Source organism: Coenobita brevimanus, chromosome 93, assembly GCF_032717465.1.
Source record: "Coenobita brevimanus isolate Jiangsu-jjx chromosome 93, ASM3271746v2, whole genome shotgun sequence".
NCBI lineage: Eukaryota > Metazoa > Arthropoda > Malacostraca > Decapoda > Coenobitidae > Coenobita > Coenobita brevimanus.
In genome coordinates this window covers 49,571,965-49,584,905 of record NC_137046.1, presented here as the reverse complement: position 1 = coordinate 49,584,905, position 12,941 = coordinate 49,571,965, and the positions used below count along the sequence as shown (strand labels likewise).

General features: G+C 44.2%; 1 protein-coding gene across 1 annotated transcript in view; it reads left to right on the top strand.

The window, feature by feature from the left end:
- LOC145412431 (uncharacterized) overlaps nucleotides 1-12,941 on the top strand; it is a 258,467-nt gene that overhangs the window by 1,391 nt on the left and 244,135 nt on the right. The window contains exons 2-5 of the mRNA XM_080282316.1: nucleotides 36-134; nucleotides 534-1,475; nucleotides 1,605-4,077; nucleotides 4,777-5,253. Coding sequence (XP_080138442.1) covers nucleotides 36-134; nucleotides 534-1,475; nucleotides 1,605-4,077; nucleotides 4,777-5,253 — 3,991 coding nt within the window. The remainder of the gene's footprint in view (nucleotides 1-35; nucleotides 135-533; nucleotides 1,476-1,604; nucleotides 4,078-4,776; nucleotides 5,254-12,941) is intronic.

Below are 12,941 nucleotides of genomic sequence, written 5' to 3'. Positions count from 1 at the left end.
CGAGCGATACGGAGGCCCCACTGAGGGAAGATGAGCAGGTGATGAAAGATGAAGACCAGGAAATGAAAGACGAAGAGCAGGAAATGAAAGATGAAGAACAGAGACTTGAGGAGGAACAGAGAATTAAGGAAGAGGAACAGAAGAAGAGGGAAAATGAAAAGAGAATGAAGGAAGAGGAGGAGCTGAAAATTAAGGAGGAAGAACAGAGACTTAAGAAGGAGGAACAGAGAATTAAGGAGGAGGAACAGAAGAGGTGGGAAAATGAAAAGAAAATGAAGGAAGAGGAGGAACGGAAAATCAAGGAAGAAGAGCGAAGAATTAAGGAGGAGGAGGAACAGAACCGTAAGAAGGAGGAACAGAAGAGGAGGGAGAATGAAAAGAGAATGGAAGAGGAGGAAGAGCGGAAAATTAAGGAGGAAGAAAAGAGGAAGAAAGACGAAGAACAGAGAAAGAGGGAAGACGAACAGAGAAGGAAACAAGAACAAGAGAAAATTAAGGAAGTAGTAGTCAGAGAACAAGCCAAACCCTCTCAGGATACAGCCATGGATGTCGAGGACATTCCTGTTGACTCAGGGAAAACGGAAACATTAGCAGAGGTTCCTAAAGCTACTCCCGTACCACACACTGATGCAAAGGGAGCTACAGTGGAAGAGCCAACAGTGACCATAAGATTCAGTGGCGTTGTGGTGCAAGAGGAAGAGGAAGAGGAGGAAGAGGAAGAGAAGGTGGTAGGAGAAGCTGAGATGCAAGATGCAGGGAAAAAATCAACTTTTCCACCTTCAGGAGAAAAACAGGAATCAGTGGAAGCTTTGCCTGGCGAACAAAAACAAAAGAGGGTTATAACAGAGCAGGAACCTGCACCGGAGGTTGCTATGAAGACCGTAGAAGGACAGGAGGATAGAGAAAAACAGGTACCGATGGAACAGGAGACAGTTTCAGAAGCAGTGAAAGATGAACGAGTAGAAGATGCCTCTCCTCTTGGTGCAGTTAAATCAGATCTTCCTGAACCCAAGGAAGCTGTGACCAAGCGAGAGGAGCCGGTGGAAGAGGAGGAAAAGGTTACAGAGGAACAATCTGTAAAAGAGGAGACGAAGTTGTACGTAGTCGAGGATAAGACAGAGACGGCGGAGGTGGTGGAGGAGATTCCTGAAGACAAGAAGTTGCCTGAGATGGAAGAAGAGGAAGAAGAAGAAGAGGAGGAGGAAGAGTCAGATGAGGAAGAAGTTGTAGTAGTAAAGGTGGTGAAAAGAAAAGTGATAAGGACTATTTATGAAGATGAATCGGAGGATGACGAGGAAGAGGATAAAACCAGTGTTCAGGCCGAAGACCATTCGAAGGAGGCAGACAAAAGTGTTCCAGATGCAGATCAGAAGCAGAAGGAAGCCAAAGCATTGAAGGATGCAGAGGACGAAGAAGAAAAAGAAGAGGTAAAACAGCCTGCAAGTCAAGAGGTGAAGCAAAAAGACTCCGAGAAGGTAAATGAATCGACCAGCTTTCCTAAATCTACTGTGATGGTGAAAACAGTTGGAGATGCACCTGCCAAAGTGGTGTTACCGAGCAAAAATATTGACATTTATGAAGAAGAGGAGGAGGAAGAAGAAGAGGAGGAGGAAGAAGAAGAGGAGGAAGACGTAGAAGTGGAAGAAGAAGAAACAGGTGACCAGATAATGAAGGAGGCAGTGAAGGAGGAAGAAACAACCGAGGTGATGGAGCAAGACGAGGACTCCCCTGTACCCCTGGAGGAGACTCGAGGCTGGAGCAGGCAGGTGTGGCAGGGTGGAGACGTAAAGGCAGAAGACATGATGGAGCAAGACGATGCTATGGAGGTGGATGACGAGGAGGTGGAGGAGGAAGCAGGAGAGACAATGGAGGAAGATCTGCAGGTTGAGGTAGACGAGGAGGACATGAGGGAGCTGCCTGAGAGTCCTGTGATACCTGTTGTTGAAGAGGAGGATAATTTAGCTGAGGTGGAGGACATCATCGTGCGGCCTCCCCCTCGCAGAAAGCGCCAGAAAGCAGCAGAGTTGGCGGCAGCGGCAGCACTTGAGGAGATGGAAGAAGTCACCCCTGCAAATCCACTCCTGGCCAAGTATATGTCCATGCCCACGTCTCTCACCAAGGAGGAAGAGGAAGAACTGCAGAAATATTTATCTGAGAGCGAGGATGCAAAGGATCTAGATATGGAAAAGTTCATGTCCCTACCCATTGGACTAACGGAACAGGAGCAGTATGAACTGGATCAGCTGGAGAAGGAGAGGGCTCGGGTGCGCGAAACAGAGCGGAAAGACTTGGACCGCTTTTTGCAGATGCCCACTAGCCTCACGGAACAAGAACTGAAGGAGTTGCAGGAGTTAGAGCAGGAGGAGGCAGAGAAGGAGAAACAACCGTGGGAGGAGGAGGAGCCTGGGTTTGAGACGTACCTTTCGATGCCTCACGCTCTCACAGAGGAAGAGGAGAAGATGCTTAATGAAGAAGGGGAAGAGGGAGAGTTCGAGACAGAGGAGGAGTATCGTCAGTACATCAAAAATAAATTCCTTCGCCAGCTTGAGGAGGACGCATTACGTATGGCCGAGGAGGAGGAGGAGTATGGGTACGATGATGAGTATGAGGACGACTACGAGTACGAAGACGAGGACGAGGAGGACGAAGATGAGGGAGAGATGGAGGGAGAGTATGTAATGGTGACGGACGAGGCGACACCCGGCCCACCTTCTGTCCCTCCGACCATGGTGGATGAGGCAGTTAATACGGAGGCCGAGAGCACAGTCATCGAGAAAAATGAGAAGAAAAAAGTGTTTGGTTTCCCAAAGAAAAATGGCAACGAGACAACACCGGAGGATGCCACCGCTGCTGCTGCCACTTCTGCCAAGAAGTTTTTTCAATTCGGAGGCCTTGGAACCAAAAAGAAAAAGGAGGACCCTGAGTGTTGTGATGATAAAAAACTGGAGAGCCTCACCAGGAAGAGGTTTGACGGCAGCGAGGGTGGTGGTGGAGGCTCAGCAACCACAGCTTTCTGCCTAGTTCGAGGTCACGTCGCCAGTGTTGTACCGCACAAAATCAGAACTCAAACAGGCACCAAGCTTGTCCTGCGAAAACTGCGACTGAAAAAGAAAACTGATGGTGGAATTGGTTCCTCAACAGACGACATGTGCAAGAGTCTCGAGGGAAGGACAGATCTTTGTGACAAGGTGAACAACGTTTCTGGTACCTCGTGTGGAATACCAGTAGACGAATCAGGAACCGAGATAACCGTAAATTCGAAACCCGAGAAAAAGATTGGTGCCGTGAAAGAAAAAATGAAAATAAAGGAGCACAGAACAAACACCGATAAAGAAGTGAATGCAGCTGAGGCAACCATAAACTTGAACCCCAATGAAAAGTTTCATGCCACAAAAGAAAGCATAAAAATGAGAGAATACAGGGAAAACAGCAGTACCAATAAAGAATTTAACACAACGAAGGCAACCATAAACAAAGACGACAAGGAAAAATTTTATACCGTGAAAGAGAGAGTGGAAGTTAAAGGAAACCAAGAAATAACAGAAGAGAGGAAAATGAAGGACCAAGAAACAGTAGATTTCAAAACGACCAAAGAAGACTATGAAAGCAAGGACAATAGCGAAATCGTCAAAGACTCGAATTCACTTTTGCCAACAAAAATCACCACTGACAGTCACTGCAGGGAGGAAGACTTGGTGATGCTGGGAATTAAAGAGGACCTTGATATAAACGACCAAGAAAGCAGACAAATCATCGAAATTATCAGAGAACCGAATCCACTTTTACCACCCAAACCCACCATTGATCTACCCAGCATACAGGAAGATTCTGAGGTGCCGGAGGTGGTGGTGGATGAGGAGGCTGTGGACAAGGAGGTTGCGCGGGTGTTTACTGATGAGGAGATGGAGGGGGAGGTGCTGTGCAAGGGCCTGGGGAGTCCGCTGGGCAGTGAGGAGGAATTTTGGCGACAGTGGGGGAGCGAGGAGAGGGCGTGCGCTTCTGCTGGGGCTAGGGATTCGGTGTCCCCATGGCAGCTGGCTCTCCTGGGGGATTGCGGCCAGGAGGAGGAGAAGGATGGCCAGGATGACGAGGAGGATGAATGGAGGGAGGAAAAAGAAGGGTATAAGAGTAGAGAGAAGGAGAAGAGGGAGGTGAAAGAAGAATGTGAGAGAAGAAACAGGGACGCGTGGAAAAGGGAAATAGAAAACTACATAAGTAGAGAGGAGGAGAACAGGGTAGAGGAAGGAGAAAGGAAGAGAGGAGAAGACGACAAGAGGGAAGAAGAAAACATGTGTAGAGCAGAGCACAAGAGGGATGAGGAAGCTGAACGCAAAAGCAGAAAACAACAACACAAGATGGAAGACACAGAACAAAATAAAAAGGAGCATGAAAGAGAACACACGGAAGGGGTAAAAGAATACGAGTGTAAAGAGGAAAAGCAAGTAAGGGAAGAGGAGAAGGAATGCCTACGAAGTGAACAGGAAGAGGATGAGAAAGAGGATGAGAGAGATGGGAAACTGTCGACAGAGATGAAGACTTGTTTACACACACTGAAAGATGGGGAAGAGAGAAGAGAAGGTGTGAGAACAGGAAGTGGAGATGAAACAGATGAAAAAGAGAGAAGAGTACGTGGAGAAGAGGGATCAGAGAAAGAAAAGGAAGAGAAAATAGAGGATGAAGAGAAAAAGAGGCTAGGGATAGAGGAGGAGAGGAAAGAAGGTGGAGAAGAAAGAGCAGAGAAAGGTGAATACGAAAGTAGAAAAATACACACTCAAGGAGAAAGAACAGAAGAAAAGAGAAAACGAGATGTAGAAGAATCGAGAATAGAAGGTGAGCTTGGAAAAGGAGATGTAGAAGAGATAAGAGATAATGACAAGCAAAAAGAAGTAGAAATAACTAAAAGTTTAGAACTAAATGTGACACAAGAGAATATAGAAAATGTGGATACAAAATTAAAAACTGAAGTGCTCGTGGAAAAACATCAACTCGAAAGCATGGATGGAGTAAATGAGGCTACAGGAGGAATAAGAATGAACAAGTATGAAAACAGTGAGGAAAAGGAAGCAGAAGATACTGAAAAAGATGAATTGAGACCAGGAGAAAGTGAGAATACAAAGAGTGATGATAAAAACGTGATTAAAAGTGACGTAGAAAGTGTGTATAAATGTGAGGTGATGGAAGAGGAAGTGAAGGCAAGTGAGGAGAACAATGGCGAAGACGAAGAGGATGAAGGTGCAGCAGAGCATGAGAGAGGTGAGGAAGTTAGAGACGTGTAGAGAGGACTGAGGTGAAAAGGGGAAATGAAGGAGAGGAAAGGAGGGAGGAAAACCGGAGGGGAGTTACGTAGTTATACAATTACACACATCGCACAAACCCTACGAAATTAAAATGCTGAGAGGAATACTTATACACTAACTGCGGACACATAACAGGATAGAACAGCATAAGGGTTTTCTCCCTCACCTTCCAAACCCTTCAGTGGAGAGAGAGAGAGAGAGAGTAAAGTGAGGGAGGAGAGATGTGACAGGTATGAAGGAGAGGATCGTGAGGCTGACAATAAAAATGACATTTGAGAGACAGGTGAAGGGGCAAACTGAGAGCAAGAGAGAGAGAGAGAGAGAGAAGCAAGCTGGAAGGAAAGTGGAAGGAAGAAAGGAAAGGCAAGTTGGAGGGATGGAAAGAGGAAGGAAGAAGGTGAGGGTGTGAGACAGATGGAATAGAGAAGAAGAGAGTGAGAGAGCCAGGTGGAGGAAGAGGAGGAGAGGGACGATAGGTGAAGGGAGGAAGGATGTGGAGACAGGTGCAAAGTAAGGTAGAGAAAGCAAGAGGGGCCTTAATCTCATGGCTTTAGGCTCCGCACTACATGCTTTTCCATACCGGGTTTATGTATGTGTAACCTATCACACCTAGCTGTTTACATTTTTTTTTTTTTTTTTTTTTTTTTTTTTTTGCCAGCTGTGTCTATATTCTGTATTTGTAACACTGTCAGTTCTTTTGATATTCACCGCAGGACCGGAATACACCCACCCTCATGATGACCGAGTACAAAATAGGGAGGGACGAATATTATGTTTATATGTATTGTAGTTAAGTACTGTGGCGACCAGCTTGCACACGTCTTTCATGGGCCGACAGGTCTGCTATATGCCGTACGTTCGTGAGAGTGAATATGAAAGTTGAAGTGTTTTAATGGTTATGTTTGTGTTTGTCAGAGTTTGCATGCATGGCCTTGATACAAGTTAGAACTGTACCTTAGCAAGGGAAAGAATATTTAAAAGTCCACCATGGCGAAATCTAAACTTAGGCACGGAATACTTAAGATCAGGAGACAAGCATTAACCTAATCACTGAACCACGGTTACTCCATGTCAGTATTTAAATGATATAGACAGCATACAAGAGAATACCAAGGTGCATGTTATAATATTCTTTTCATGTTATTTGTGAATATTTGGATGCTACTAACGTACTGTCCAGCAACATTCTGAACTCTCAGGAGCACATAGTTGAACAGTGAGACTTAGGAAGTGGCAGAGGGCTGCTAAGGTGAGGATGTGAAAGAGGCTCCCTGCGAAATCCATGCCCACAGCTAGAGTCATGCCGGCCCTACCAGTCCCCGTTGTCTACAGCTGAGCAGCCAGCATCCCTTGAAGTTCAGAAGTGGGCATAGACGGGACAGAGATAGCCGATGTGGCATAACATCACCCCACTGAAACCATTATTTAGGCTTCTTCGACTCTGAATGTGAAAGCACGACGAATCTTTCCTCATCGTACGACAGCGACGACACCAGCAGCATCGGTGACTACTCAAGCGCGGCCAGAGCATGCTGATGAAAACAAATGCAGCCTACCCGTCATCTAACTGTCGTTTAGCCTATAGGCAGAGCCATCTTACCCAAACCACGCATTCAAAACCAGGTAATCTTGGGTCGACCCTGGGAACGTTAGATTTTTAGGTCAGTAGCTAAGTTTACTGCTCTGCCTCGTCTAAGAGACTAGTCTTCTTTTACGTTAACATGACCCAGATTTTTGTCCTGTTAGAGCTTATTTCGCGTGTCTCAGTAGCTGAAACAGACAAAACTGCACCACCTCAATTTTTTGCACAACGTCTTCACGTGACTAGCATAACTTATTAATGTTATTCTTTTATTACTACTTAATATTCACGATAGACGGCAATTGTAGGCCAAATTAAGAGTCCAAAGAGTATAGCGTAACTCAGTGCCGGTACATCTCTGGACACAATTTTTCAGTGCCATTTCATCCTAGTGCACCCGCTGCTGTTCTGCAGTCACCATCAGTCCTCCTTCAGTAGCCCTGCGGCTCGGGATAGTCATCAGTGCCATGTCCAGCTTCCTGCGGCGCCACTGAGGCCTGCTGCAAGTAACTCTACCGGGAGTATACTGACGTCCATCTGAGAAGACCACAACTAGGCTACCTGGCCGGACACCTGACACACTCTCCTACTTTACACATATAAACATCCCCCTTCCCCATCTTCCCCTTACTCCCATGCTGACTATAATACTGGCTAACCTCGGACCATCCAACCTCCTCCCCCCCCCCAGACTACACACACACACACACACACACACACACACACACACACACACACACACACACACACACCAACTATACCCCTAAATATATAACGCTACACCAAACTTACACACATATTATGCTCATATTTTCTTTAAAAGCCCAACAAAGAGGAATTATCTTTCAGATGATCTGCATCTGTTAACTTATTACGTATCTTGTCCTCACGTCGCAATAAATAGTGTATATAAATGTATGAATAAATCTGTTTGCATACTCCTCTAGTTTCTCTATAATCAGTCAAAAGGAAATTCATTATTATAGAAATCTGTGTTGATAATAGTGAATTATAAAAAGCATGCAAGAAAATATCATGTATTGTACATAAGGAAGAGTCACTTGGGAAACTCCTGATACCATGAGAAAAGTTTCCCAGTGCAAGAACAGAGAGAGAGAGAGAGAGAGAAAGTGAGAGGGAGAGAGAGAGAGAGAAAGTGAGAGAGAGAGAGAGAGAGAAAGTGAGAGGGAGAGAGAGAGAGAGAGAACTGATGTCAGAGCTGTGTGGTGATGCTAGTGACTCCACCTTTGATAGCACTAATGGTCATGCCTGATGCTAATGCCACCACTCAACTGGGAGGCATTGGGTCCTACTTTCATGAGGGGGTTAATGGTATAATACTTGTTGTATAAGCCAAATGTTAGTAATCCTAGTTGTAGAAGGCAGATGTTAGTAATACTAGTAGGTATGGCAGGAGAGTAGTTAAGTAATAAAGAGTAATGGACTTAGAAATTGTATTCGTCTCATAGTTATTCGTTTCTCCATTTCGTGTCATGCAGCCCTAGTGCTATCTTTCCAACTCATATGCAAGAATTAATAAGTATTATTAGTTCTTTATATACAAAGCTGTTCAACTCTGGAACCATTTTCCAAAGCTTACGACCTCCACTGTTTTAAACGTAGTGTCTTGGCATCTCGATATCTCGAATTGAAGAGATTTAAATTTTAGCTTCCTCCCTCCCCCTTTCTTTGAAATAAAAATCCTGTTCCGGTTCACAGCTTTTGGTTTCTTTAGTCGTCGTGAAAAGTGTTTATTTGTATTATATATCTTTAGAATACCCATACTTTTTGAACCAGGAGGTTTAAAGTTTATGCGCAATATCTACCTGTGATTGTGTTTACCCCTTTTTAAATGTCGAAATTTTTACTCTTTAGTAAAGCAACTTTTATGTTTGTACTTATTATTATTCTTTCACCACCACACGATTACCAAACGATGCCTTGGACCCTTTGGCACCAGGGCACAGATTCACAAACGTACCGTACGATCAATTCCCAGCCGTAACTGTGGTTTGTGTTTGCAAGAAGAATAAGCCATATGGAAAGATTTTGCACTCTACTTTCCGTGTCCTTCCTGCAGCACTAAATCAGAGTTGCGACAGGAATTTGATCAAAAGTATGTTTGTGAATCTCAGTCCATGTGTGGTGTAAATGCCTGGTATAGTTTGACATAATTTTAAGTTACGTTGTGCAACACCCAAGGTCGGTGATGAAGGGCAGATTATCGAATGTCAAGTGCTTATGTAATATGCTTTCGTGTTTTCTTTTAGTGTTGTGTTGTTGGTATGTACATAGAATTCATGATGAAGGTTAACTATTCGAGTTTCAGATCGTTTGATAATTTCCCTTCATTTTGTCTGTTTGTATTGGGTTGGAGGTGTATGGGGTGAGCTTAAGGTTAAAGATAGCCATTTCGAGTGTCAGGTGCTTCAGTAATTGCTTTCTTACGTTCTGTTTGTATTGTGGTGTATGTTGTGCGATAGTATTAACCACTTCACTACGATGACGTATGTTTTGCGGCTTCTGCCAGACGATTTTATTCGGCATAGGAAAGTTTTTTAGCTGGAGTTAGAATTAGCACCCATTCACTCCTTCATATAAAGAGTGCTACCTTGAACTGAATAAAATCGTCTTGTAACAGTAAGAATATAATAAAAAGTAACGTCATCTGGTTGAAAGGGTTGAATATGGTTGGGTGATACTACTAACTAAACTCTCATAATTAGGACCTTTTTTTGTATTTTATTCATACTACTTGAAAACACCGCTCGTAGTGAAGGGGTTAAGTGTTGGGGGACGAACCTAACAGATGCGAGTGTGCGGTGATGCAAAACAAATAAAGAAACAAATAAACAGAAGAACTTGGGGTGGCAGCCAAGAGTGTGACGCGTCGGGGTGAAGGAGAGTGGAAGAGGGAGGAAGGGCAAGAGAGGAGGAGGAGGGAGTAAGGGAGGGGTGAGAGGGAGGGAGAGAGAGAGTGGAGTGAAGGAGAGTGTGGAGGGAGGGAGGTGAGAAGGGGAAAGAGAGAGAGGGAGTGGAGAGAGGCTGTCAAAAAATAATAAAAATGAAGGAAAGTAGGAAAAATGGATTACAGACAAGCAGGAGGAAAGATGTATTGGATGAAAGGAAGGTATAAAGAAAAGAAAAAATGGATGGAAGACAGGAAGGAATGAAGGAACCTGTAATAGATGGAAGGAAGAAGGAAAGAAGGAGAGGGGAACATAATGGATGGAAGGAAGGGGGTACGAAAAGGTTAGAAGGAAAGTGTGAAGGTTGGATGACGTGAAGGAAGAGTAATAGGGAGAGGGTCTTGCTGAGGTGACAGAGTGAGGAGGAGGTAAGAATGTAGGAGGGGAGAGAGAGAGAGAGAGAGAGAGAGAGAGAGAGGTGCAAACATGGGTGAAAGGGAGAAAAGAGGACAGATGGGGCAATGAAACAGTGAGTGAGGGGTAGAAGGGTAGCAGAAAGTGTGGGAAAGGGGTAGGAGAAAGGAAAGAAAGGAGAGGAAGGGGAAAGAAGAGGGAGAAGAGTTGGGGGAGGCTTTGAAGATATGTGGTGAGAGGAGGGGAGAGGGGACGAGGAAAGCGTGAGAGAGAGGAGGAAAAAGAAAAAAGGGAGAGGAAACAGAGAGAGAAGGGAGAGTGAGGAAGGGGAGGAGAGGGGGGGAGGTGAAAGAGTGCCAGGTTCGCGTGGGTGTAGTGAGGGTGGAACGACAGGGAGAATGAGAGCCAGGGATTTACAGGGAGGTAAGAGGGAAGGGAGGGAGGGCAGAGAGAGAAGAGAGCATGGGAGGGAGGGAGGAAAGGCGGAGAGCTAGGAAAGGAAACAGGGAGCCAGTGAAGGAAGAGAGCTAGGGAATAAATTATAAAAAAAAAAAAAAAAAAGCTAAAGAGAGGGTTGTTTAGATGGAAGCAGGAGAAAAGATAATGCTTGTATTTTATTTTTACTTTTATTTTATTCCGTTCAGGAAAGACTGTTCGGACTTGAGATGATGGATATTGCCTTAGTTAACCCCTTCACTACTCGGGTGGTGTCCTGGTGGTAACGGAAAGAGAATATACATGACATCCTAGGGCTGATGTGGTACCGGAGACAAGGAATTTGTACGGGGGCTGTGGAGCTGAAGACGTTAAGGAAAGTAGGAAAACAATACCCGTTCTCATTTTCTAAAAATCGATTTAGGTCTAGGCAAGGCTGCTGGAATCCACAACATTTGAGGGTAAGTAAGTAGCCGGTGCCCCAGCTAGCGTTACGTGACCAAAAACACGGCACATAACCTCACCCCGACTGACGTGTTTTAAACCACATGCAATAACCAGAACATCCCGGAAAATTCACAGTGCTTGGGAAAGTACTGGTAGTTTTCCCCTTCACTCCAAGGACATCTTCATTTCACTCATGCTGTTCACACACGATCTTTCACAGTTTAGGGGTGGCGTCTAGTAGTGATGAGGTTTATGAAGGGTATATCTAACCCTTCCAGTTGGAAAAGGCCCTCGTCAGCTGAATAAATTCGTTTGATTTTATCAAGAATACAAGGTATGCCGTAATATAATAACACCCTCCGGCTTAGGGAAATAAAGAATGTATTGCACATTTCAGGAAGCATTTGTGAGAAATTGGGATACGATAATCATAATAATGGTGGTAGCAATATATAAAGAACCGTAGAATAGCATGCTTTTCTCTGAATATTGAAGTATTGACTGATGGTTAGATAGTTGTGTGGACCACTTCTGCAGGCATACTGATGCAAACTTTTGCGTTCTTGTGATACTGTAGCGAGGATGATCTTTGAGTATACATGTACATTAACGGCCGGCTTGCACACGCCTGACATGGGCGAAGAGCTATACAATAGCCATGAAAACCTTGTTTTACGAATCCTAATTGGCAACTGATCCGTGGGGGCAAAGAGCAGAATTTTCTGTCTGTGGAAAAGTGATACGCCTTTACTCAGTGCCTCACGTGTGGGTATGGATGTGATAGGTTTTGTGGGTGTAGAACGCGATGTGCATGACGAAGCTTGTAATACTGGGGTGGCTCTGCTCATGAGTGAGAGTGTACATCATCGAGGGAACCTCGACAGGGTACTGTGAGAATGTGTAAAGAAAGAACTTACTGCTTCATCCTCAAAACCCATTCATTGCGATGATGCATTAGTTTAGTTTATTCTTGTTACCCCCAGACGATTTTATTGAACTTACGAAGGACGTTTAATAACGAGAGGGTTTTAATGAAGGCTATCTCTGACTCCACTTCGGAATGTCTTCCCTAACCTTAGTAAATGCGTCTGGCTTTTTGTAGGAATGAAATTCAGAATACATCACAAGATTGAAGGCGTTATACGTCTTCCTCAGGTGGGATCGAATCCAGTCTTTGACCGTACATGGGTTATATAGCAACATCCCCAAGCATGTTCTGATGAAACTTTGTGGCATAATTACAATGATACAGTAGTTCATGAACCAGTTGATTATTGTAATTGTAGATCAAAGTGTGGCGAGATTAGCCTGAATTATATACTCAGATAGACCCATTACCCATAGCAACGAAGGGTTAACTTGGTGCATTCTATACGTAATCAGACCTATCTAGCGCCAAACCCTTAATCCCAGAGTTCATTCAGGGTGGCCATGACAAAATTAACAAGTCAGAAATTAAGCTGGTTGACAAAGGGAATACAAAGTAAAGCAAAGAGCAGTTTATCTTTTGACCTCAGTGAGGCTGGGTTGTGAAGGGCAGAATATAACTTAGGTGTCTCTGATGGTGGACGGACGAAATGATTGTGATTTAGAGTTACCCGGAAATGAATGGAATCGGATTATCTTTTCGATTAGTTAAACAGACTCGGATTATCCTTTCGATTAGTTTAATGAAATCGGATTATCCTTTCGATTAGGTATACGGAATCGGATTATCCTTTCGATTAGTTATGTATTTTTCCATATTTTTTATTTAAAAGAGAAAACGGTACTAGAGTCTGACGTGAGAGTGTGTTAGTGTCCACATGATCGTACAATATGGGCGTGACTTTGATCTGACAATTTAAAAAAACAGTG